At 33.8% G+C, this 27,749-nt stretch overlaps 1 protein-coding gene across 2 annotated transcripts in view; it reads right to left on the bottom strand.

Annotated features, from left to right (window-relative positions):
* LOC140749878 (facilitated trehalose transporter Tret1) overlaps positions 1-27,749 on the bottom strand; it is a 34,719-nt gene that overhangs the window by 5,389 nt on the left and 1,581 nt on the right. For both annotated transcript variants that reach the window (XM_073083112.1, XM_073083113.1), the window contains exons 2-6: positions 11,089-11,224; positions 9,231-9,445; positions 3,752-3,896; positions 1,946-2,090; positions 145-311 (exon numbers count right to left, since the gene is read on the bottom strand). In XM_073083112.1, the coding sequence (XP_072939213.1) occupies positions 145-311; positions 1,946-2,090; positions 3,752-3,896; positions 9,231-9,445; positions 11,089-11,224 (808 nt within the window). The remainder of the gene's footprint in view (positions 1-144; positions 312-1,945; positions 2,091-3,751; positions 3,897-9,230; positions 9,446-11,088; positions 11,225-27,749) is intronic.

Genomic DNA, 27,749 nt, shown 5'->3' with positions numbered 1-27,749 from the left:
ATTGTTAAATTTTGGTATTACTAGTCAATAACCATAAAGGCCAAGGGGCCTAGGTAGTTAACAAAAAATAAAAAATCATAATAAGAAAAGCCCACTTCACTGGATCATCTTTACGTATAACAAATAGTTTCTTGTTTATATTACCTGCATTTTGGAAGATTTCGACGGTGAAGAATATGACAGCGTCGATACCGCTGAACTGCTGGAAGATGAGCAGCGCGAAGCCCACAATGAGGGGCTTCATCACCATCGAGGAGAAGAACACCTCGCGAGTGAAGAGGCTCTTCGGCTCTTGATTTGGGAGGGGTTTACTACAAAGAAGAATGTTTATTGTAATTAGGAAATGGCACAAAATTTGAATTATAGACATATAAACCCAGTTTGATCATTGATTGTTGTTTTAAAAAAAACATTGATTCAAATTCATTTCTAGCGTTAAAACGATTTTGTATTGTGTTATCTATTTATTTAAACGTCGTGTAGACACAGACCGTGCCTGTCTAATTATTGTATAACCAAATATAATTGTGTCTGCTACGGCCCGTGTTTGACACGTTCATGTCTGTACATACCTAAATACAGACCAGAGAATTATCGGCTTTCCTGATTTACTCCTATTCCCTTTTCTGATTTGATTTGGCAGATATAAATCATATGTATAATTCATTTATTCATTATTTTTGTATAAAAATCATTCATTATGTTTTTCTACTACAAAAATAGCTTATGACTACATATTCACATACAACAAGTACTTATTGCGTTAGTTATTGTCATGTTCATCATGTATGATTTTACTAACTACTAATAGTAGTTAGTATAATGAGCCATTTTTTTTTATTGAAACATGAAAAATTATTTCTTTTGTGAGCAGCCAAATTGAGCGGTCATTAGTGCCTCTATTTGCAATAACGGTGGGGTCCGTGCAAATCGTTGTAATAGGACGATTGGCCTCGACAAAGTGTCCTCACATGTACATGTTACTAGGGTTCCGTAGCCAAAGTGTAAAAACGGTACAATATTACTAAGCTACCGCTGTCTGTCCGTCTGTCACAGGGCTTTATCTCTCGATATAGAGTAGAGTATGTGTAACGGTGGTCGATATAACAACAAATACTAAAAGTAAAAAAAACTTGAAATAAATGGGGGTCGCCATCCAAGAAAATATTTATTTCGGTGTTTTTCACTATATTTAGTGAACCGTAATAGGTAGACTGTTCCTAATTATTATAAAAATAATACTTCTATGCTGCTATGATAACATAATCCAAAAAATAAAATACTAAAAATAGAAAATCAAAGGAACTTTAGTGGTACGGAACTCTCTATGTGCGACTCGCACTTAGCTAATATTTTTATGTAACATGCTAGTTTAAACTAACCACATAAAACGCGGATTCAGTTTACTCGCTAAATATATGCGAATTTGTTGAATGTAAATTGTCATAGACTGAAAGACTGTTAATTAAATTGGAAAATAATGCACAATGTTTTAACTGACAGGTACAAAATAAGAGATAAAATGTAGGTAATTATGTAGATAAGGAAAGACGAGCAATATCAATTTAAATTTAAATTAATAAAATAAATACATAATAGCCTTTACAGCTTCTCCAAAATAAAATATGTCTAAAATAAGCTGCACCCTTTATAGGGTTGAAGCAAATAAGTAATCTGTATCGACATGAGCACTTGGGCAGCTACAATCAACCCTAGATAAAATAAGAATTCAGGGCTCAATACTGCTGTTATCAGGCACAGATGCAGTGGTTACGCCACCAAAGTCCAATCACTAAAGGTTCTACCACTTTCAAAAATATTTTAGTAATAGTTCATTACCTACCTATTTTTTTTAATAATTTGGTATTTTTGCCAACTGATGATATTCTTGACTTACCCAAATATATAATCAAATTAATCAAAAAAATATTTTCAAAATACTTACTCAGTGATGTTAGTTTCCTCCTTAACCGTCGCCACAGCATGAGAAGAAAGCTTCAACCAAGCGATAGATTCTGAAGCATCCAGGCCTCTACCTTGCAGCCATACGGGAGACTCAGGCAACGGCATAAGCACCAGAAATAAAGCCACTGCGAAATTATAAATTTATATTAAAAAAACCCTTTAAAAATAACTTTGAGGTAACATTATTTTGTTTTTATTATTATTATCGGTACCGATAGTATAGTTAAGTGTCCACATTATTCAGAAGTTACCACCACCACACAAAGGATTACTTATTTGGAGTCTATCTGATTACTTCGTCTGTGTTGAAAAGAGTGTTATGCGATGTGCCAAATAAATAAAAAATAAAAGTTTTCAAACAACTTTTATCTATGTTAGTGATAGTTTTAGTGTTGTGTTAATAAAACACATAGTATAATAGTTTGTATCAGTTTCAAAAATTAAACAATTTTAGAGGGAAATAAATTGTATGAACCATATAGTTTTCACGTATAGGTGCGACAATCCATTCCGATGTGTTTTAAATCCTATTGTTTATATTTTTAAAGTTTTTGAATATACAGATTTATTTTATATCCATTATGATTGAAATATTTCGGGAATAGAAATAATAATTGATATGGTTTCATTGTAATAACGATATTTGAATAAAATAGGGATGGTAAATGTTTTACGAGAAAATTTCCAACACAAATAATAATAGGTGAGTACTTAAACAAAGTAATGAATAAGATCAATCAATAAAGTAAAGTAAACATTTTCATACTTATGTTACAAGTATTCATTATTTCTTTACACATTGAAATGCGTTGTGTGTGCGTGCACGTGTGATGTATTTATGTGTATGTACGTGTGTGTGTATACCTGAGTGTGAGTATGTGTATCTTCTTCATAAGATTAACAATGACCAACTGATAAAAGATATGCAGAAAAAAAAGAATTTTACACGATTTTCTCACGTTGTGAAAAAAAACACTCAAGAATTTTGATAATTCGTCCCTTAAGTGGCTTTAGAGTTGTCGGTAGCTTGTATTTGTAGTGTTTTAAGATCATCAAGTTTATATAATTTTGTCAGTCGTCCGAAACCAAATATAGTAACCTAAGAACCTAATTACGAATACCATATACCCAATAACTTAATTACATTTCTGTATTGCTAGGGCTGAAACAACTTAAATTACCTGTCAATAATTTTCCGAAACGGATGTGTGAATACGTCTATGGACCTAAAATTAATTGAAATCCCGCTACGAGTGATTAACTACGTGTGTTAAAATTTCATTCACTAATTTGACTGTAAGATTTGCATTGATGGATAAAAACAAAAAGGTTTTCTATACGTTTAACAAATTGATTAAACATTTCAATGTTTTTTAAAATAGTATTTTTGTAGCTTAGGTATATTTTTATGAAAACAAAACGTTAATATTTTTCTCTGTGGATCTTGAAATAATCGGTCTGATTTTGATGGAGTTTCCATAAAGATAGAGATGTTTATAATTCACTTTTACTAAGTCATCGACAAAAAATTACCGTAGGTACCATACCGTACCATATTAGATTAGTATATCAGTACACTAAGTGTACACATACATTGGTAGGTATTCTCAAAAAAACAATAGAGAACTCTTAGACAATTATGTGCGCACATTTTGACGATCTTTTCCTTCATTGTTAAAACAAATGACAACGCATTATTGTAATAACAATAAATTAAATGTCATGTATTTTTAATAACATAATTGACTGATAAAGAATCGCAGATGAAAAAAGGTAGATAGCTCACCGCAAAATGAAGCGGACAAGAAAGCCAGGTGCCTCCAGTGCAGCCAATTGCCAGCTACGTATGAGATGAGGATCCCGAAGGACATGGAGAGAGTGGGCAGGGAACCCAGCCGGCCTCGGATATGCGGATCACAGCACTCGCTCACCTAGTAGGACAAAAACCATTAAATCAATTTGTTCCTTTAAATTGGTTGCTTGCAAGCCTTTGCTGAAAAACGAAAAACAGATAACAAATGTATGAGAAAAGTTTTACTCCTTAATGTTAGTACAATTATATATGTACTCGTATATCTGTAGGATAAGTTAAGTTGCTGATATGCAAGATGTTAAAAACGAAACACCACATTTTTTTATAATACAGGAGTAGCACACGAAAATGCTGTCCACCTGATGGTAAGTGGCTATTGCCGCCCATGGACATCTGCTTTCAACCCCAGATTGGATTAAATATTCCTACCTGAGGTCGGCCACAGATGCGCCGCTACCCCTGAGGACTAAGCTGGAACGCCTCCGAAAAGTATGTCTCTTTTTACCACACCCTTCACACTAGAACACAGCAGCGTTTAACACTGCTGTTATGAGGCAGAAATAGATGTGGCGGTTGTGTCGTCTGAGTCGAACCACAAAGGGTTCTACCATCATCAAATACATAGACTTATCGGGAAACTTGTGGTGACCTTATAAAAGGATAAGGTAAGGCAGTACTGCGATACACTCATCAACCTTATGTTAAAAAGTTTAAAAACTTGATTAGGTGTTGCTAATAATTACAATTATTAATAAAAGAAACGTAATTAGGTCAGCAAACTAATAATATAAAAACGATATAATGTCGACTTTATTGAAGTTCAACTTCTTTATTGACGGCAAAAATTTAGTACCGTACTAAAACGCCACGGAAGTAGCAGGGAAAAGCAAAAGATAATTTAATCAAAAGTTTTACTTCTGGCCGTGTACGTAATTGATACACGCAGAGTTTTTCATCAACTTAAATTCTTGTCTTTCTTTTTTTAACTCCTCATTTTTATCAAGATGAAAGTAGTTGACGGGCTTGCAGTCCACCTGATGGTAAGTGGTCGTTGCCGCCAACGGACATCTGTAACCCACTCTATATAGAACAGGCATTATCGAAAACCAATCACAGATTAAGACCGAACTTACACTCATACATTAATATAGGAACTTAATACCACTATTACACGTCGAAACATGTTGTACCATCGTGCCATCGAATACCAACAATAACTATGTACACCCACAATTAAGATTTTTTTTTTTATATAATATAGGAGTAGCGGACGAGCATGCAGTCCACCTGATGGTAAGTGGCTACTGCCGCCCATGGACATCTGTAATCAACCCCAGATAGGATTAGAAATTCCTACCTAAGGTCGGCCACAGTTGCGCCACTACCCCTGAGGACTAAGCTGGAACGCCTCGGAAAAGTCTGTCTCCCTTACCACACCCTTCAAACCGGAACACAGCAGCGCCTAACACTGCCGTTATTAGGTAGAAATAGGTGTGGCGGTGGTGCTGCCGGAGTCGAACCACAAAGGGTTCTACCACCTTCAAAAGATGATTGAAGTTAGATGATTCCAATGCTACCTCATACATAATAAAATCCGTCCAGCCGTTTAGGCCACAGGGCGAAAGAATGAGACATACACTCGTAAAACATTACTCTCCGCGATCGGATAAAAGGTATGAAATATATAAAATTAAATATCGCACTCTGATAATTTTGCTCGCACATTTTGGAAATGATATTAACTATCTTGTAGCCGTGAATTACGTCATTAACACTGAAATTACGCGTCATTCTGATGAAAACGTCATAAAATCAGTTTATTATTAACAAGTGGCGGCGAAATTTATAATTTACGCACAATTAATTTGTGATGCGCTGTTATTTTCTCAAATAATAACATATTATGCTGTTATAACAACATAATTGTAGTAAGAGCGCTCGCTATATTTAATGAACGGTGATTAAAAGCTTAACGATCACTAAGCGGTAACTTTATTATGCTTAATTTTAGTAGAAAAGTGACTATGGTTTTTTAATTTTCTGAAGATTAAGCACTAGCATGTCGCATACTCGCTGGCACATTTTTGGTGAAAAGGCATCCTTAAGGGTCCATTGCACGATCTGCAATCGTCAATATATCAAGATGCTCGTGGGTAAATGATAGAATAAATAAGTTTACTGCGTAGGGTTCCGGTTTCGACCTTAATCAAATAGAGAGCTAAACAAGGATTTTAAAATTTTATCTAGATTTTTTATTATTTATGTTTCTTGAGGTTACTCCAGTTTGGACTTTTAGTTCGTAATTCTCATTTAAGCACAAATAAAAGCTTGCTTTTAATTTTTTTTCAATACAAACACGCGAGCTTACACTTGCTTTGTAGAAGCCCTAAGAACCTAAGACTAGGACAAATCAGTTGTTGTATTTTTGCAAGTGTCGTAAGCGTCGTGAGGGTCTAATGTGATTATCACAGAAGTGTCACGACAAGGTTCAAAGAACTTGTGTAATATTTGTTACCTATTTCTTATTTAATATATTATTTACATTTTATTACGCCATGACCTACTTATAGCCCTAACAACTTAATCATATAACGGTATTTTTAAGCAAAAACATATTTAAACATTTCTTTATGATTTCGAATAAATATAATTTACGAGTATAAATGTATTTCGATTTTGGAGCAACATAAGCTCAATTATTAGACTTACTAAGATTTTTATGTAAAAATTGAAAAAAACTTAGACAGCTTGCATATAGTACATGAGATTAAGAAAATGTTGATAGCGTGTTTCACAATGGGTGTGTGTAGCGCCATCTTTTGGATACATCACCGCCACACCACTTCTATCTAAATTGGAAATTTAATATTTTTATCCATATTTTATCATATTTATCCGATTTAGCTTAATGTATAAATTTCCTAATTTAATTAATTGGACCACACCTATTTCTACCTAATAACAGCAGTGTTAAGCGCTGCTGTGTTCCGGTTTGAAGGGTGTGGTAAGGGAGACAGACTTTTCCGAGGCGTTCCAGCTTAGTCCTCAGGGGTAGCGGCGCATCTGTGGCCGACCTCAGGTAGGAATATCTAATCCTATCTGGGGTTGATTACAGATGTCCATGGGCGGCAGTAGCCACTTACCATCAGGTGGACTGCATGCTCGTCTGCTACTCTTATATTATAAAAAAAACATTGGGATTGCACAGTAAGTGATCATTTATTTTGTTTTTTGAATTCCCATGCGGCCACTGGACAAACCTTTGTTATTTTTTTAATTATGTTAATCAATTACTTATGAGCTAAGCTTACTCGTGCCTAATATTAAAAGACGTCACAACTTTTTGCCCACAAGGCAAAACACGTGCAGGACCCCATTTACATTTGAGGATGAAGTTTTCCTTAATAAAATTAGCCATATACATAATAAGATAATAAACACACAAGTTATTTAAAACTTCGTATAATAATAACATTAGGCTTTTAAAATTTTATTGAAAATTTTTATATATATTTTATATATGTTATGGTAATTTTCGATTTATGTTTGAAATGGCATCCTTGTCACTACATATTTACCGACGCAGATAGAATTCATATGACATTAGCAATCTCTATTCACGTATGTATTTGAGTATTATATAATCTCACCAAAACACATATGTGAATAACGGCCAATTTCTTATCAAAAATCTGGGCCGACTAAATGAAGTAAAAAAATTAGATCTAATTTTTTACACAACTTTATTTACATATTTTATAACTTAATTGACAGCACACTCAACACAGGGTGTGTTAATTATGTAATTAAATTATGTTGTGTTGAGTCTAGAATACATAACTATTTTAGGTTTTGAATCAAACGTTCAATTAATTGTTAACAAATATTATCTTCTTCGGTTTTAACTTTGCTCATTCCCTTTTAACAAAATATTGCTATAGCTATTCTTTGAAGGGTGTATCTAATAAGTCACACATGACATTTCAATTTAATAACAAAAAATAACTCGTAAAATAAATCACAATTCATAAATTTCTTATTGAACATACAATAGCTATTAGAGACAGTGATAAGTGTATAAAACTAAAATACCAAACAGATAAACAATATCATATTGATACAAGTGTTCTAAATCGACCTCTATTACTTCAACAGACCCTCACGGAACAACGTCTTTGTACCAAACAAAGATATTTTGTACACTAATCGCACATAATGTCTCATTGAAAGTGCTATTATTCATGCAATAGTGTAAAGTTGTTTATAGTATCTTGTGTCCTGTTTAGTTATCTAAGTAGACTAACTTTAGTCGCTCTGAAGTTGGCAATGGCTTAGTAACGAGTGAAACTTGGAGTGATAGCACAGTGATTGGAAATTTAGTGTTTTATGTAGTCGAAGGTTCGAATCCCAATAATGTTCTCTGTACAGGTTTCTTATTTGATCTTCGACGATATTTGTGCGTATTAGTTATTCATTGTCATTTGCATGGGGACTAAAAAAAATATCGAGAAAAACTACTCGGTCGAGAAAATTTCTAGAGAGTTCTCAAAAAAAAAGATAATTTTGATCTTGCACGATGACGACTAAAACTTAAATAAAAATACAGAAATTGGTTAATTTAAATCACAAAATAATCAAGAGGTTGCACTTATATTTAGAAGATGGGCATTTAAATACCCTTTATTTAACTCAATTGCGAATTTAGTAAAATAAAAATAAAGAGGAAACGTAAACCTTTTAAGGTGAAGGCTACGGGAACGAAGTATATCAGCACACTTCATTAAACAAGATACCTACCGCTGAGTGGGTTTTGCTCCGAAAATAAAAATATTAAAATACACTTCAAAAGGTCATTATGGGTATCTGTTTCGTAATATTTTATTCACTTTTTTCATAACTGTCTCAAGTGTTTTGTTTTTGAAACGTGATTCCATAAGGTACGAAATTCAATTCTTTAAATATCTACCTAATAATAATATTAGTCAAAAGTATCTGTTAGTTTAAGTAATATTGAAGTTATACTCGGAGTCGATCACAGGTGAATTGCTACCTTCGGGGAATAATATTGTTGTAGTTACCGCTTTTGGCTTTATGTGAATAAGTTATGAAGACATCTTTAATATTCACATATGCCCATTAATACGTATTTTAAAACTTGTCTGAACTTGTTTTTGTTGTTTACACAACGTGCTTTGCACGTTGTGTAAACAACAAAAACAAATGGGGAATATAAACCCAACAGACTTGAGATTTCATCGTGGTTGCGTTGCATTAGCACGTCATTTAATTAGAAAAACATTTGAAAATTGTTGCAAATTTTGAATTAATGTTACCATTCCAAGAGGGTAAAAATCGAGTTCAAAGATCACGTACATACCCAGATACATACATATAGGTGAAGCTAATAAAAGCATGTTAAAAAGAAATCCAAATTAAATCAAAACGAACTTACATAAACCTGAGCAGGAGCAAGCACGAACCCGACGCAGAGACCAGACATCGCCCGGCCGAGGAGCACCACAGCGAAGTTAGGCGCGAAGCCCAGCAGTAACCAACTAGCTGTCCAAAGCGGCGCAGTCAGTTGGAGTGTCCGCTTCCGACCTGCACGCTGCATCAGCGGCCCGGAGAGCATACTGCCCACGAATGCTCCCAATGGGGGTATTGCACCTAGAAAGATATGTAATAATTTACGAAGTGACAAATACTACAAGATTAAAAAAAAATGTCATATACACGTGGTTCGTCTCGTGCGGTACAGTCGAACAACAACCTTCTACTACCTTCAAATAGTATTTACTGTGTCGTATTTATATTTTATGGCACATTTAAAACTGTGTGTCTTACTTCAGGAGTAAGACTCCCAGTTTTAAATGTGCACATATATTTTTATTTTATTTTAGTATTTATTTATATATTAATAATATGTATTTTAAAGAAATATCGATTATTTATTATTCATCAAATTTCGATTTATTTGCTTGGTAGGAAATTGGATGCAATAGACGGATGTTACGAATAACCGGCTTTTGTTCATACATCATGTATTGCATTATCTTTTTTTATAATATAGGAGTAGCAGACGAGCATGCAGTCCACCTGATGGTAAGTGGCTACTACCGCCCATGGACATCTGTAATCAACCCTGGATAGGATCAGATATACCTACCTGAGGTCGGCCACAGATGCGCCGCTACCCCTGAGAACTAAGCTGGAGCGCCTCGGAAAATTCTGTCTCCCTTGCCACACCCTTCAAACCGGAACACAGCAGCGCCTAACACTGCTGTTATTAGGTAGAAATAGGTGTGGCGGTGGTGCCGCTGGGGTCGAACCACAATAGGTTCTACCACCTTTACAGTCTACAAGTTACATTAGTTATACTAATGAATTTATTTTCCTATTATTAATTTTACTTCAAAACAATAAATACGCGACGTTGTTGATTATTAATATATTAGACTTTAATTGTAATAGTACCATATGCTTGTATAGAAAATAAATCTAAATTTTATATGACAAAAAGGGCCGCCTAAATTAAAATACTTTACACAATACAGTGCATAACTTATTTATTATGACAAAAAACAATAATTAATCAATACTCATACGAACTTTTGAAAGTAAAATAAATGTTATTATCATCATGACTGTTGCAAAAACCCAACGTAGCCGAATCTATATTAGTTTTTGCAATAGTAGGTGATTAGAACAAGCATATTATTACTACTGAGTATAGAATTACCTAGCATTAATATTTGAGCAATGCACATTGCAGTTGTAATACTTTAATCGCCTAGATCAACTAAATACATCTTTGCGAGCATAAAAATTAGTTTGAAATTATCTAAATGTACTAGAAAGGTCTCTACCAAATTTTCGAAACATAGTATTTACGAGTCAGCAACTCCAAAGCCACACCTACCTTCTATATGCCTGACTACAAGATTTCTTTTTCTGGGGAAGCTTAATCGATTAGTGTAAGTATAAAATTTGCAAGAAGAAGATTTAACTCCTGGATTTCGATACTTTGACAAGGAAGGACTCCTGATAAGGAAGTCGTGTTATTGTATAATGCCTTATCTACACAGCAGAATCTATATTATGTATATTACATGGGTTGATGACCTCATAAAGCTTGTTTAGAAATAGCAAATAAAGATATTTTTTTATACTACTATTCGGTCGACACTTATCTTAGCTCCCGTCATCTGTTAGAATCCGACGAGTTTAGGTCATAGTAGACAACGCTGGCAAAATACAGATTGGTAGACTTCACACATTAACAAATATTAATGAATTATGAGTATGCTTACCTATCCATGATTTTTGTTCACTATGTTGAACAAGATTAGCGTCAGTGGCCTCTATGGAAGGAAGGGCGGAGGCGGAGTATCCTCGCACCAGACCAATGATGAGAAAAGACAACGATGCTCCGAAAGTCAGCCATAACTGGAACAAGATAATATTATATAATTAATACGTTTCATTTATACAATTATGTAAATAGTCAAAACCTGTTAGTAATCATTTTATCAAATGCTTTGCGACTAAACTTAAACTTGTCAAATTTCGTATCTTATTATGCTTGGTAGGCAAAAGGATAGATGGATTATGAATAACGGGCGTATATTAAAAGCCAATCATTCCGAGATGATTTCAGTGTGAATCAGGACGAAAGTTTATATATGAAAAAATTGCTAATATCCTATTAATAGATTAATTTAATTAATAGAGTAAACGTCAAGCGTTCGTTCGGAGTAGGGTCGTTTCACATTGTTCGTAACATTTAATTTAATTAACCAAGTGTAAACAGAGTGTATTGTTGTGAATTTTTTGCTACAAGCTGACAATTATTAACTGAACTGAATGTGCTTAAAATCTTTTGACTACAACACTTAATTTATTACTAATTTCGATCATTCATAGTACTAAAAGTGCAAATTAAAGAAATCATTGTGGGTAGTACAGTGCAGTGCATAAAGAGTTTTGCAATAACTCGATATTCCTTACAAAAACTTCACCTGTTAAAGAACCCTTGTGTCTACGATATCGTTATTTCGCAAGCTTGAGTAAGCTACGAGTGGTGCGGAGCGTAATAGTTATAACTCCGTTCGCGCCGGAGAGACCCGAGGTTCAAATCTCAAGCGACTAAGATTTTTTTTTTTTTTTTTTTTTTTTTTCTTTCTGTTAAGAAATAAATTTATTAATTTATTAATAAAAAAAAGGGAGAAGAAAAAAAAAAAAAAAAAAAAAAAGTGTTGAGAAAGGAAAAGCAAAGGGAAAGGAAAGAAACGGAAGAAATAAGACTGGGAAGGGAAATAAAGACAAATTAAAGTATAGACAATAATAAATAAAATGAAATTTGAATGTTGCAAAAGTACCTCTGATGGAGCAGCCGGCTCCCTAACATGCATCAAATGTAAACATTGTTATCACATACAATGTTTATTTCCGACAGATAAAAAATCTATTTCATCCGAGTTCAAAAAATCATGGATCTGTCCTGAATGTTCTTTAAAGCAACCCAAACAAGCTAAAAATGATAATACTCCAATTCGGAGTTCAACGCGACAGCAACATTGTTCGGATAACATCACGGTGCAACGCGGGGGCTCTAGCACAGTATCACCTCCTATGCATTCAATACCGGATTGTGGTGTCACCACAGAGATGATAAATAACATAGTGAAGACTCAGATGGGCTTATTGAGGGATGACATGAAGACTTTCGTCCGCAGTATATTATTGGAAGAGCTTAAGCCGATTAAAGAAGAAATTATTAATATCAAAGACTCTCTAGGTTTATTTAATGAACAATTCGAAAATTTAACGAAACGGATTGATAAAGTTGAGACAGATCTAAAAGCTTACAAAAAGGTGACCGAAGATTTAAATCCACTTAAGCTATCTGTTGCAAATATGGAAAATCAGAACAATAACAGTGAGAAATGGTCGCGGCGATCCAATATTGAGATATATGGAATCCCTGAAAAGAAGAATGAAAATCTGTTTAATATTCTTACCACAATCTCAGAGCGCACCAATTGCACAATAAACCCAACGTCGGACATTGATTTCATAACTAGAGTATCTCCCAAAAAATCGGATCCTAAACAGGTTAAACCTATTATAGTGCGTTTCTTAGCACGATACAAAAAAGATGATTTCTTATCAGAAGCAAGAAAGCTTAAATTAAAAGCACGTGACATAGGCTATGCAACGTGTGATAACTATATCTACTTTAATGACCATTTGACCAGCTCAAATAAAGCACTATTACGCCAAGCTAAGTCAATAGCCAGAGAAAAGCAATATGCATATGTCTGGGTCAAAAAATGTACTATATTTGCCCGACGGAATGATATGAGTCCAGTTATAGTTATTTCAAGCAAACAAGATTTAAACAAAATAAAATAAAAGTAGCATTTTATATAATACACACGTCTGATAATCGCAATTTATTGATTTTTTCACATTGTTGTTAATAACCTATTTAAGTCTCTGTAATATGAATACTTCATTCATTAATTGTTTTGTATTATTTTTTAGTCTGTATTACTTGCTTGGGTGCATCTCAGTACTAAAAGTAGAAACTTATTGTGCATGTTTATATCGTTTAATAATAAATACCATCTCTTACTTGAAAAATATTACGTCTTGGGGATTTATGCTTGCATTATGTTCTTTTAACATGTATAGGATGTTTGTCTCATCTTATGATATTAATTTTGTTTATGCATTGGGGTGGTCAATGTGTTTATATAACAAGTACACTTATGTTAACAATGGCGTCACATAATAATTTTTCTATTAATTATCAAAATGTACGAGGACTACGTACCAAGACCAGTGCTTTCTATCGCAACCTTCTGTTAAATAACTATGACGTTATCTGTCTTACAGAAACTTGGCTTTTACCTGGTATATATGATTCGGAAATTTTCGATGATCGGTACATAGTATATAGATGTGATCGCAATTACAGTGCTCGTGGTGATAAGCTAGGTGGAGGTGTGTTGGTGGCCACACGCAGGGAGTTTAGTGTCTACAGTTCATCTCTTGTACCCTTTAGCAATGCATCCTCGGAAGCTATTGAGGTAGTACTCTCTGGTAATGCATCTCATAACCTTCATATCTTCTGCGGGTATTTTCCACCAAATAAGAATCATGGAAACGCATTGCGTGAATTTATTGATTATGTTACTGATATATTTCTTAATCAACCAGATGATGACTATATTATACTCGGCGATTTTAACATTTCAAACGCAAAATGGTGTCCACATACAAATGTTCCTCTAAATTTTTATTGCAATAACGACGTTTCAGTTAATTTGTTATACAACTTTTTATCAATCAGTAACTTTAATCAGTACAATCATATTCCAAACGCTAATAAAAAGCAATTGGATCTTGTGATAAGTGGGTGTATCTGTGAAGTAATACACTGTGATAGACCATTAGTCACTGAAGATAGTCATCATCCAGCTTTAGATATAATTTTACGATCTCGACTTAAACATCCTTTGCCATCTAAACCCCGTTCAGTTCGTTTGTTTCATATAGCAGATTATAATATAATTAATGATATTTTGTCTAAAATTGAATGGCACCACATATTATGTTCAAATGATATAGATCGGTGTGTAAAAGATTTTTACAATACTATTAATGACATCATTGCAAAAAATGTTCCAACTAAATATATTAAAAGTGAAAACCGTTTTCCTATTTGGTACACTAGAGCGTTAATAAAAATTACTAAAGAAAAATTAAAATTCCATAAAAAGTGGAAAATTTATGGCAGAAATAGCGATTATGTTACGTTTCAATTATTACGTGAACGGGAAAAGCGTGTACAGCAAGTGTGTTATGACAATTTTATTTTCAAAGCAGAGTCTAACATTAAACGTAATAGTAAACTTTTTTGGTCTTTCGTGAAATCTAAAAAGGCTTGCTCAGGTTTGCCAGCAAAAATGATTTTAAATAATGTGTCATCTAACGACCCGCAAGAGATTTGTGAGTTATTCAATAAATGCTTTCACTCTGTTTTTGAACCTGATTTAGACACCACGCAGATGTCTGATTGCAATACCGTTTCTACTTCTACAATCATTAGCTCCATTCAATTTTCAGTAGAGACCGTAGATAAGTATTTAAAGGACTTAGATATAAACAAGGGATCAGGCCCAGATAATTTACCACCAATCTTTCTGAAAAAATGTCACAATAATTTATCTTTACCTTTGTTCATTCTGTTCGATTTATCTTTGAAGACCGGCAAGATGCCTCAGGTTTGGAAGCAATCCTATGTAACTCCGTTATATAAAAACGGTGATAAACAAAACATTGCAAATTATAGACCTATTTCAAAACTTAATTCAATAGCCAAATTGTTTGAAAAGATTATATATGACTGTATCTTTCCATTTTTAAAGCCTATAATTATTGATCAGCAGCATGGATTTATAAGTAAAAAATCAACAGAGAGCAATGTGTGTGAATTTGTGCATCACGTTACCTCCGCCATGGAAAGTGGTTTTCAGATGGATACTATATATACCGATTACTCGAAGGCATTCGATAAAGTCAGACACTCGGTCTTGGTACGCAAATTAGAATCAATCGGTATACACGGAGATCTCCTACGCTGGATTGCTTCGTATCTGCGCGAGCGAAGCCAAGCCGTGGCAATTAAAGGGTTTTGTTCATCTTTTCTCCCTGTCACTTCCGGTTTGCCTCAGGGATCTCATCTTGCTCCACTCCTTTTTAATTTATTTATTAATGACATAATCAACATATTTAATCACTCCAATATTTTATTGTACGCAGACGACATGAAAATTTTTAAAACAATTAAGAACCTCACTGACTGCAAAAAGTTACAAAAAGACCTTGATAAATTTGTAATATATTGTAAAAATAACTATTTGGAGCTAAATGTTAAGAAGTGCAACATAATAACTTTTACTCTTAGAAATCGAAACTATGTAAAATTTGATTATAACATCGACCATGTCACGGTAACTCGTGTAACTGAGAACAAAGACTTAGGGATAATCTTGGACAGCAAGCTGACATTTAATGAACATTTAAATTATACTATATCCAAAGCCCACCGTATGCTAGGTTTTATTTTAAGAGTCAGTCGAGACTTTAAATTAAGTTCAACACTTTCGCGCCTATTTGACTCATACGTCAGACCTCTGCTTGAGTATGGATCTGTCGTATGGAACCCGCAATACAAGGACCAAGTAAATAGAATAGACAGAGTTTTTAATTTATATTTAAAACATCTTAAATTTAGATTCAACAATGTGCCAGTGCTTACACCCCTTACCCTTAGACGAATTGAGAGAGACCAAATGTTTTTGTACAAAATATTAAATAATTATATTGAATCCCCTTTCATGCTAAGCACTATTGGTTTGAGATGCCCCCGAATTCATTCTCGTTGTAGAAGTCTGTTTCACGTACCGTTGTGTAAAAAGAAATACACAAGTAATACTTTCATATATCGTTCCTCAAACTTTTATAACAAACATCTACAAGAATTAGACATATTTAATTGCTCAATACTTGCATACAAGCGGGAACTGAAACAGACTCTTGAAAATTGCATTATGTAACAAATTACTTTTTCCTTTCTTTTTTTTTTTTTTTTACTTGTATATATATTTTGTTATTTCAATATACCTACTCCTAACAGTGTAAACAATTACATTTATAAACCTTTATGTATTATTTATTAGTGGAAACTTTGCTGATTTTTGTTATGTCTGTGTGAAAGTTACTGTATGTATTAAATATTGTATGTTTCCCAAATAAAAATAAAATAAAATAAAAAAAATAAAATTTAATCTCCACGTACGTATTGTTTTTATATTTTTATTAATTACCTCATTTTTATCAATTTTTATTCAAACAAATTCAAACCAATGTTTCAATACATAACTGAAAGAATAAAACTATTTTTTGAACCAATTTACAACTTATATTATTCCCGCGCAAAATAGAACACAAACGTCAAGAGCTTTATTTTTCTTTTTTATGCCAACTCTTACAATCTCACCAGCCAGTCACTATATAAATGTGCACTTATTATTATAAAAATAACACACAATAATTAATGACGTAATAATATAATAATACAAAAATTTAATATATTTCTAACACAACCATAAGTATTTTCATATTACCGTTTCATATTTCACGAGTTTTATAATACATAAATATAGCCACCTATTATGTATAATTTATTACCTATTGTATCAGTCCACCGTAAGATACCAACTGGTACTAATTTATATTTTCATTATATAGCCACCTGTCACAATAGAGGCCGATAACGCCGATAAGCCTAGAAAGTAGGGTAGCGAGAGAAAATACGGAATATGTATTACGGAAACCTGTCTATAATGTACCCGCGAGTTATAGTACTAGACTATCTCTAGAGAGTGATCGACTTAAAACATGGAAGTTTGTGTCATAAGTCCAATAAGAACTAAAACGACTTGTTTTAAAAAAACAAATAGATAGAACTAGTTTTTTCCTTTGATAAGTAAATATACTTCGCTACATTGAAATTAAATAATTGAGGCTTTAGTCTGATTTGTCAGTTATTTTTTTTTAATTCTTGAAAAATAAAAAAAAACATTTTCAGAGAAAATTTTCGAATAAATAACTAAAACTGCTTAATTTACGTAATAAATAAATAAATAAGTATTTCAAATATTTTAGGGACACGGAGACGTGGCAAAACTTTTTTACGCAACTATTTCAATTCTCAAAACTGGTTATATTTTCTGAGTGAGTAATCTTTACTAAACTATGGCTTTTACACGCGACTTTGCTAAACGCTTTGCGCGCGGTTAGAGGTTTTTATGTATGTCGGGAAATTTGGGGGTTAAAGGCATTCTTTGTCCTATAATGAACCCCTGATAACATATCAAAATTTCATGACAATAAGTTTTATAGTTGAAGCGTAAGAGCAACAAACAAAGAAACAAATTGTAGCGTCTATAGTTATATTTATTTATATCCTATTCTTATGCAGGCCTCCACAAAACTGGTAGAACACGCAGTTCTAATGCGAATTGGAGGAGACGATTTTAAATAATAATAATAACTTTTCTATGTACTTCTATGAAGGTACTTAACAGGAAGTTAGAAGTGGAAAAACTGTAAGTGGTAATTTGCATAAAGTATAACTACTATTTTATTACATAATAGTTTGTGCGTCACACGACACATTCCAATAAAGTCCTCAGAGTGGACTCCGGTCTTAAATTGGACTAAAAATGTCCAGGGACTGTACCACGTATGCTAGTGCTGTAACAAGTATGTCTACGTATGAACCAAGTGCAGTTACTCAAGCCCCATCATGCTGTCAACTCAACTGTCATATTAACAGCTGATCTATAGTTGTAGCTAATGGAGCTGAAGGTGGAGTAACAAGCGCCCAGCGGAAAGACAAATCGTCACATCCTGGCACTTATGTCACCCATCTTCACTTCGATATCGAAAAGACGTCTGTACCATCAAGAACATAAGCATAGAAACCGTATACTAGCAACATTTTATTGTATAACTTGTGTTAGTGTTATAACATCAAAAATGGTCTATTTACTTCTTGCTCGTTCTCAAAATGTGTGAACGGGAAATAATATATTAATCGTCGTCAATCCTTTACAGTCCTAAATCGGCATAAGATTATCTTACTATATAATTATTGCCGTTAATTATAAAAATGGGGTATTAAAAACAGTTGTATGTAGAAATTATGTAGCAAGGCCAAGGTCCTGAGGTCGTAAGACATTTATGTACATATATTACAATATGCCACAGGAGAGATCTCTATTACAAATCTTATTATAAATCTTATCGTATCTTAATCCTTACTCCTTACTAATATTATAAATCCGAAAGTAACTCTGTCTGTCTGTCTGTCTGGTTGTCTCTTCTTCACGCTTAAACCACTGAACCGATTTTAATGAAATTTTGTACAAAGATAGTCTGGGACCCGAGAAAGGATATAGGATAGTTTTTGCGATCTAATATCGATTAATCGTAGAATCGATCTCTTGGACCCAAAACATCGATTATTTTAATCGATATTAGTAAATATTGAATCGTAAACTATGCATTTGATAAAGTGATGATCTTTAGCAAAGTTGAAGGTACGAATTTTCAGTTTTATGTATGTTAGTATGTTATATTTATTAACGCGGGCGAAGCCGTGGGCAAAAACTAGTCTATTATAAATCTTACCTCATAATCTTATAAAGATTGAAGTAACAAATAATGTAGTCCACCTGATGGTAACAGATTCCAAACAAGGCTTTTACCTGAAGCCGATCGCAATTGCGTTACCATTTCTGAAAACTATAATGTTGCCTTCATAAGCAAGTGCGTCGAAAGCCTCTCACCGAATGGTTAACGCTACAAATAGGTGCGGCAGTACTACATCTAGTAGTAACAGGATGGTTTAAATAAATCTCTAGTTAAACCATCCTGTTTTTTTTTTATAATATAAGAGTAGCAGACGAGCATGCAGTCCACCTGATGGTAAGTGGCTACTGCCGCCCATGGACATCTGTAATCAACCCCAGATAGGATTAGATATTCCTACCTGTGGTCGGCCACAGATGCGCCTCTACCCCTGAGGACTAAGCTGGAACGCCTCGGAAAAGTCTGGCTCCCTTACCACACCCTTCAAACCGGAACACAGCAGCGCCTAACACTGCTGTTATTAGGTAGAAATAGTTGTGGCGGTGGTGCCGCCGGAGTCGAACCACAAAGGGTTCTACCACCTTCTACTATAAATGAACTGAATTCTGTAAATAAAAGTTAGTTTCTACATTCACTGTCCCACACTAGGATCCACTGTGTCGTGGGTACCATGGACAATTTGATACATACATAGACGAAAAACACAAACATCCAATAATGATATCAATATTCAAGATATTTTAACCATTTTTACCCGACTGCCAAGGAAGGGTTATGTTTTTCGCGCGTATCTTGTATGTTTGTCTTTCTTTATTTAATCCAATCTTACAAACGGCTGGAAAAATTTCAACAATTAAGGTGTCATATTATTATTAAGGTATATTCGTCTCAATGACCCGAATGTCCTTACATTATTACTATTATATATCTTTTATTTGCATTGTTGCGCTGTACTTGAGTACAAGATGAATGGAAGAGGTAAAAACATTCCATACTCTACATTAAATCGCGGAAATTGTTTTATATATTATGACCTGTCACAAACAAGGTGAGTAGGGACAATGTGTTCTATATTTAGCAGCCATGTTGAGGGTCGTTTTAACTCATAACATTTAAGAAATATAGATAAATAATAGAAGGAATTCTCACGTTAGAGGTCCTTGTTTGGAATCCTAGTTAAAAAACTCGGCCCCTCGATCGAGGGGTCCGAGGTTCAAATTCCAGGCACGACTGATTGTCAAAGTTATGTGTGTATTACAAATTAATTATCACTTTCTTAAACAGTGAACGAAAACATCGTGAGGAAACCTGCACACCTGAGAGATTAAAAAAATCTCTCATTCTGAGAGGGAACCTATAACCAGCAGTGAGACAATATTGGGTTGAGGATGACGGTAATAATGAACTCTAGAGTTTTCGAAATCGTGTCGTTAATTCATTATTATCCCACAGCTGGGCATTGCTTTCTTTTTATTCGAGAGGAGTTTAAGCCACAGTCTACCGCGCACAGAGTGCAAAATCATCGAATACATAGACTTTTCGGAGTCGTTGGCGTATTACAAACTAATTGTCACTTGCTTTAAAAAAAACTTATAGATTTCTTATGTGCAAGAGAGGACATCTAAATACATAGTTTTCGTTGTAAACAGTGAAGAAATAAGCTAATAAATATAGAAATTTAATTTTATTCACTCTGTCTCTTTCTTTTATTATTAGACAGGATTTTCTAAAGTGCATGTCATAAAAAAATATAATGCATTCGTTTTCAACGTGGATTACTAAGGTCGGATTGGTAAGCCGCTGGATATCGTCGCGGTCATTGACCTTACCGAGAGCAGGTAGCCGAAACTTTTTAAAAGGAGGATGTTAATTCACTTCTTATTCCATATTTGGTTAAATTCAGAAAAGTATCTTATTATCAAGACACAAACGCCCATTTCTAAATCTTATCTCATGGAATATTTTACAGTGATCACTTATCAAGTTAAATTTTAAATGCACTTGGCACTTAATATGCCTTTAAAGTTTCAATTGCATGAGAACAAGTCTGAGAACATGAGGTTTTTGACTTATGACGTCATTAAAGGATGTCGAATTGTACAATCGGTAGAGCAGAAATTCTTCTGGGAGAATGTAAGGAATTTGTGATTACAAGAGAAAATAGGAATATTCTCTCATACCAAGAGAACGCCTTCCCTGGTTACATTACTTATACACATAAATAACATTGAATTGTGTGTATATTGATTTTATAGAGTAATTTAGCGTGTGGGTATTTATATTTGAATGAAAGAAGTTATACTTCTCTGGTTTTTTTTTTTAAATAATGAGTGCATGTATCAACATCTATGTGAAAACGAACAAGAACTGAAACTATTATAAAACAAAAATCAAATTGTTAGTTTTGTAAAAAATAACTATATAACTTTTAAAAAAGCTTCAAAAGAAGTATTACTTCAAAGATAACTACAAAGTACAACAACAACAACAACTACAACTACAACAACAACAACAAAAATGTCTGTCCTTTCATTTAAAGTAACACCAATCTTTTACTTTATGAATAGTTGATTTTGAAGCAACTTCAATCATCAGACTATTTTACAAAGAGTAAACTGTTTTCAACCCTAAAATCTTAGTTTCTCCTTAATATCATGATAAATATAGTTAAAAAAAAACTAAAAACCACGTTTTTATGACAAAATCAACTAAAAAGTAGAAAATAATTTTCAATCTAAGAATCAATTAAGGAACCGTAAATAGTATAATTGTGAAAAAAGCGTGGGGTGCTCCATTTATCAGGTTCGAAAAGCGCCAAACAATGGTACAAAATTATTAAAATCGTGTATTGTCATCGGTTTTAGATAATTCTTCAAAATTTTAAATTAAACTGATCGTTCAAAGTGGACAGAAATCGGGTTTAAAGATTCTGTTACTTGTTACTTACATACATACCTACATACATACATACATACATTCAACCCAAGCTAATAAAAGCGTGTTAATAAAATAGTGTCATGATAAACATGGTAAACTTGGGGTGCATGATACCGCGCACGGAAGCTCATTGTTAATCACAATAATCCCATCCTAGAGCTAGATCTGGACCTAATTTACAATAAGCGGGATTCGCACTACAATAGGCACAATGTAGCCACTTATAACGTGATGTAAGGCTGCGTTCACATGGTATTATACTGTACGTTTTTTGTAGAATTCGATTTTAAAACGAGTATTCTCAATTTACTGCAACTTTCATTTCAATCTTTTGTTTCTATCGAAGTAGACTATTCAATATCGCCCGTTATAAATATTCGATCTACCCAACATTTGCCTAGCAAAGATTTAAAACTGACAATTTCTAGTGTAAAGTAATTGTCAACATTAAAACTGATATTAAAGAAGCAAAACTTTGGATACATTGATTATGAAGATCGGGCGTAAATAAAAAAGATACTACAGTTTCTAAAGAATTATTATAAAATCAAAACCCGACCGCTTTATTAGGCCATAGTAGGCTACAAATAAAACACTTTATGTCACTCCTACAATTTAAACGAGTTCGACGACACCTCATATATTAAAATCCGTGAAGCCGTTTGGGCTGCAAAACGTGCCAAATAATGAGACATACACCCATAACCTTGAAAGACATTACCCTCCGCAGTCAAGTAAAAACGTTAAATTTAATGCCGTGTGAACCGAGCGTTAGTATAACATGAGATAGACACGTAATCAATGCATTTCTTGGGCGGAAGACACCCATCAAGTAATTCACATACCTCGTGACTCGGAAAGGATGAATGGGTTAAAAAGATTTAAGGTCAGGTCAGGTCTTTTGACCGCTAATCGGGTTCAGTGGACGATTTGTAAAGAAATAAGTGTTAAAGCGATGATAGCCAGCGGTCGAAACTCGGCAGGTCACAAGAGGCGTTTAAGATTGGATTGCTGCCTGGCAACTCAAATTACTTTGAAAAATCAGAGATGTGTACCTATACATCTTAAGGAACCTACATGTGTAAGAGTTCCTTAAAATAAGTTTTTTATACCTAATATAGGAGTAGGAGACGAGCATGCAGTCCATCTGATATTTAGTGGCTACTGCTGCTCGTTGACATCTGCAATCAACCCCAAATAGGATTAGATATTCCTACCTGAGGTCAGCTATAGATACGCTGCCTGAGGACTAAGATGGAACACCTCCGAAAAGTTTGTCTCCCTTACCACACTCTTTAAACCAGAACATAGCAGCATTTAACACTGATGTTATGAGGCAGAAATTGGTGTGACGGTGGTGCCGCCGGAGTCGAACCACAAGGGTTCTCTAGCACTAGTTTAAGGTATAATCGTAATTAAAGGGCAATAGAGTAACAATAAGCTCGCATGCTATTACAACTAGTAGCATGGATACATGAATCCCTTTTGTAATACTCTAAGCAGTAACATTAAGCACGCCTGCTTATCTACAGAGAATAGGAGGATCCCGGGGATAGATTTAACGATAGTACCTATATTATATCTGTGTATAGCACTAGCGTTACACAATTTTCGATTGTCCTCTGTTTTTTTAAATAAAGCTAGTGAAGTAAACCTTCACGCCTGAAAGTTATTTAAAAAAAGCTTTACCGAACCGCACGACGGAGCGGTCATCATACCGATATGCATATGGCGCACAGATAGTCCCGTGTTCGATCCCCAACGACGCAGGGAATCCTAGTATGGAACTGTGAGTATGGTTACCGTCTTAAAAAAAGCAGTATAAAGTCTACCAATTCGCACTTGGCCTATAGCCTAAACCCTTTTCACATTGAGAGGAGACTTCTGTCCAGCAGTGGGACAATAATGGATTGACAAAGTTATGACATAATATAGGTACTTCGCGATTGTACTGCATTAATTTGTCCCTACGAGGATTTCCCGACATAATTGCATTATATGATACTCATTAAATACCCAGACAATGGTATTCAATATGCTATCCGCTACTAAGATCTATAAAATATACACAATACGATTATATGATAAAGTGCCAATAGTTTTGGATGTGATAATTATTCTTCATTAAGCGTTTTACTTTTCTATACCTATTACTGTCCTGCGTTAGTCAAGAGTCTCCTCTGTAAGTGAGAAGGGTTAGAACCACCCCACTTTATACACCTTTAAGATTGTTTAAGAACGCTCGGGCATGTAGGTTTTCCGATATTTTCCTTCACCGGTATAGCAAGCGCTAATTAATTTCAAACACGTTATTTTAAAATAGATTGAGAGCCCATCTTAAGAAGTGTCGGAGTACCTTGACTCACTAGAATTCGGGGCCCGAGATAAAAAAAAAATGTAACAAGTAATTGATCAACTTTTCAGTATAGAAATGTTGAACGTAAACCCTAGCGTGACGTGTAAGGGAATATATTGACTTTTCCAGGCTCTCTTGGGGGCCTTCTTTGTGGCCCTAAGACCGACCCTATATGGCCTTAGAGGCGGAATAGGCTTTAGGTATTAAAGAAAAGTATGAAAGTGAAATAATTAAACATTGTTAATCGTAATTTCTGTTATTATCTACGTTTTTACGAAGAATCAACAAACGAAGAGTAGAGTGCAAAGGTTGTCAATACTATAACAATAAATAAGACACTTAATATCGACTCCTTTACTGCACTAGTAATCTATTATGTAACCGGTAATTAATCCTTACTCCTTACTTAATATTATAAATCCGAAAGTAACTCTGTCTGTCTGTCTGTCTGTCTGTCTGGTTGTCTTTTCTTCACGCTTAAACCACTGAACCGATTTTAATGAAATTTTGTACAAAGATAGTCTGAGACCCGAGAACGGACATAGGATAGTTTTTATCCCGGAAATCCCACGGGAACTAGGGATGGCGATCTAAGATCTTAGATTTAGATTTTAGATTTGATTTTAGATTTTAAAGATATAATATGCTTATTATATCTTTAAAATGCGGGCGAAGCCGCGGGCACCACTAGTGATGTAATAAGTAAACATAGAATAATATGTACATTGTAAATAGAACAAATATTGCTATCGCGTCCGGGTTGTAATCCTGAATACTTTTAAATTTTAAATAGTTCAATCAACACTTAACCATTATGGTGATTGGTGAGCTATGGTCTAAGGCCCTCTCTTTGAGAAGTAGACCACGTCCAGCAAAAGGGACAAGGGTAAATGTCAACACGCGGGTCGACAGCTAACGATGACCTTATCAAAGATAGAGAGAATAAATATAGTTCAAAAAACTAAAAAACACGCTTTTATGATAAAATCAACTAAAAAGTAGAAAATAATTTTCAATCTAGGAATCAATTAAGGAACAGTAAATTGTATAATTGTGGAAAAGGTGCTTTTCGAAAATAAATAAGTGAAGCACTCCACGCTTTTTTCACAATTATACAATTTTGATAATTCTTTAAAATTTCGAATTAAACTGGACGTTCAAAGTGGATAAAAATCGGGCTCAAAGATTCCGTTACTGTTACGACCATACATACAAACGTACAACCCAAGCTAATAAAAACGTGTTAAAAACCGGCTTTGTGGCCCTAAACTCGACTTTACATTTGAAGCGATACCATACGATACCACATAAACTGCATTCCTTTCAACGCATAATTAATTAAATTTGATTATGAAAGCATTCTAAATCATACATATTGAAATATAAAAAATGCCATCTATTATGAGACAGGGAAATTTAAAGCGCAGAGGCAGAGTAGCTTGTCTTTAAATATTTTTTTAATTAGATTATTAAAAATATTCTAAAGATCGTAAGGATATAAATTTGGTGAACGCCATCTACCTAATTGGAAAAATAAAAACATACGAGCATATTAGCTTATCTGTGAACAGATTTCGCAGAAAGTAGAGATTATTTACATTAAAAGAATAAAAACAAATCCTGAAACAATTAAAGATCCTAAAAATTAAAATACGAACAATATCATCTATGTTAACACTGGAAAATAAATATAAAGGAACTGACCTTATCTTTGAAGCAATTTTGAAACTTTGGAGTAGGTATTATTCACGTGATACCTACTTGGACAGAATCTGCACAACAATTCATCCCGGAAATTGGATCCTACGGGAAAACAATGTAGCAAGTACACTCTCTAAGCCCTTTAACCCTAAAATAGTTCAGCTCAGGGCCGGATTTTAGCGGTTTGGAGGAGTCGAAGAAGAAGCCCTAATTATTTTCCGAATAAAAATATCATCTTTTCCGTCAAGTCTTTCGATTATTGCCAAAAAATAAAACAATTTTAATAAATGATGTAGTAAATGCGAAAAATTACTGTTTGAAAATAAAACCGTTAAAATTTGTTTTTTTTTTTAATTTTTATTTTGGTGACCCCTTCTTGTTAAGACCCCGGACCCGTCCTCATATGTATTATATTAAATATTGTGTTATTAGCAGCTATATAAAAAGTTTTCTGTGGTTATTAGCACAATAAAAATATTATGAAGTCAATATTGTCATATCAAATTAGCAACGAAGAGTGGCAAATATATTAATGTGTAATAAATTAAAATGCTTATTTCTTTCGATACGAATACGTAGAATCTATAAGTATATTCATACTTATTTATACTTGTGTCGGGGTATACCTATATAAAAAAACGGTTCGGAAAAAACCGTTTTTTTTAATTCGTTTGTTACTTATTCCCATGGAAATGAAAAGTCCTAAGATAATTTTAATAACTTAATAATATACTAATTTATATTGTTCAACAAATTGTCTCGCGTATTTTTATATTACGGTGATAATCTTTGTAAATTACCTAATATTCGTTTAAAATTTGCAATGTTTCTCTTCTCAATCGGCTATTTGCTATTTTATTGCTCTTAAAGGAAAGTCGTCAAAATCCTCTGATTTAGTTTATCGTCTATTGTCAAAATTTTACAACACTTCGAGCGATATACGCCCGAGTTACGAATCCTGGACCGTGACTTGTTATAAGCAGTCTCAATAACACTATAATATACAAATATTATAAAGTACGAGCTTTTGCCCGCGGCTTCGCTCGCGTTACGAAGTAGTATTTTCATCCACTATTTTATCCCCTTGGGGGTGGAATTGATCAAAATCCTTTCTTAGCGGATGCCTACGTCATAACATCTACTTGCATGCCAAATTTCAGTCGGATGCGTCCAGTGCCTTTGAGTTATATATATTTATAGATAGGCTATCATTCAAACATGTCACACCTTCGCCTAATTAAACAATTTCTATGTCATTACGAATTCATTAATGTAAAATATCACAATATTTAAATTTAGCGACATGTATTTTACCTAAGAATGTTTTCGCACAACCTTGTGACAATTTCTCTCAAGTGTTTCCAAGTGACGCACGTGCTAAGATAAAAACTCAAGTTTTTTGCTAATCTTCCAATGATAAGAATGTTCACAAATCTCTTTAGGGCTTATATGATCGATCTTTAGATTTGTAATGCTTAGCCGCGATTTGCTTGAAAAAACGTAAAAGGGCTCAGAATAACATTTCTAAGCCACATTTTAGAATTTTTAATTACGAGTATAACTTAAAAATACACACAAAAATTAACGATTTAAGAAATAAAAATTGTTAAAAATGTGAAAATATAAAAATAGATCGTGCTATGGACACCATTAATACGAACACTTAAATAGACCGAAATCATAAATTTAAATTAATCATTGGTAACATGAGGGGGATTCAATCCGCAACCCTCTATGGCAGACAGCGCC

Source organism: Epargyreus clarus, unplaced genomic scaffold (assembly GCF_041222505.1).
Source record: "Epargyreus clarus isolate Ecla_fem2 unplaced genomic scaffold, WU_Ecla_fem_2.2 ptg000018l, whole genome shotgun sequence".
Taxonomy (NCBI): Eukaryota; Metazoa; Arthropoda; class Insecta; order Lepidoptera; family Hesperiidae; genus Epargyreus; species Epargyreus clarus.
This window is presented reverse-complemented; position numbering and strand designations above follow the sequence as displayed.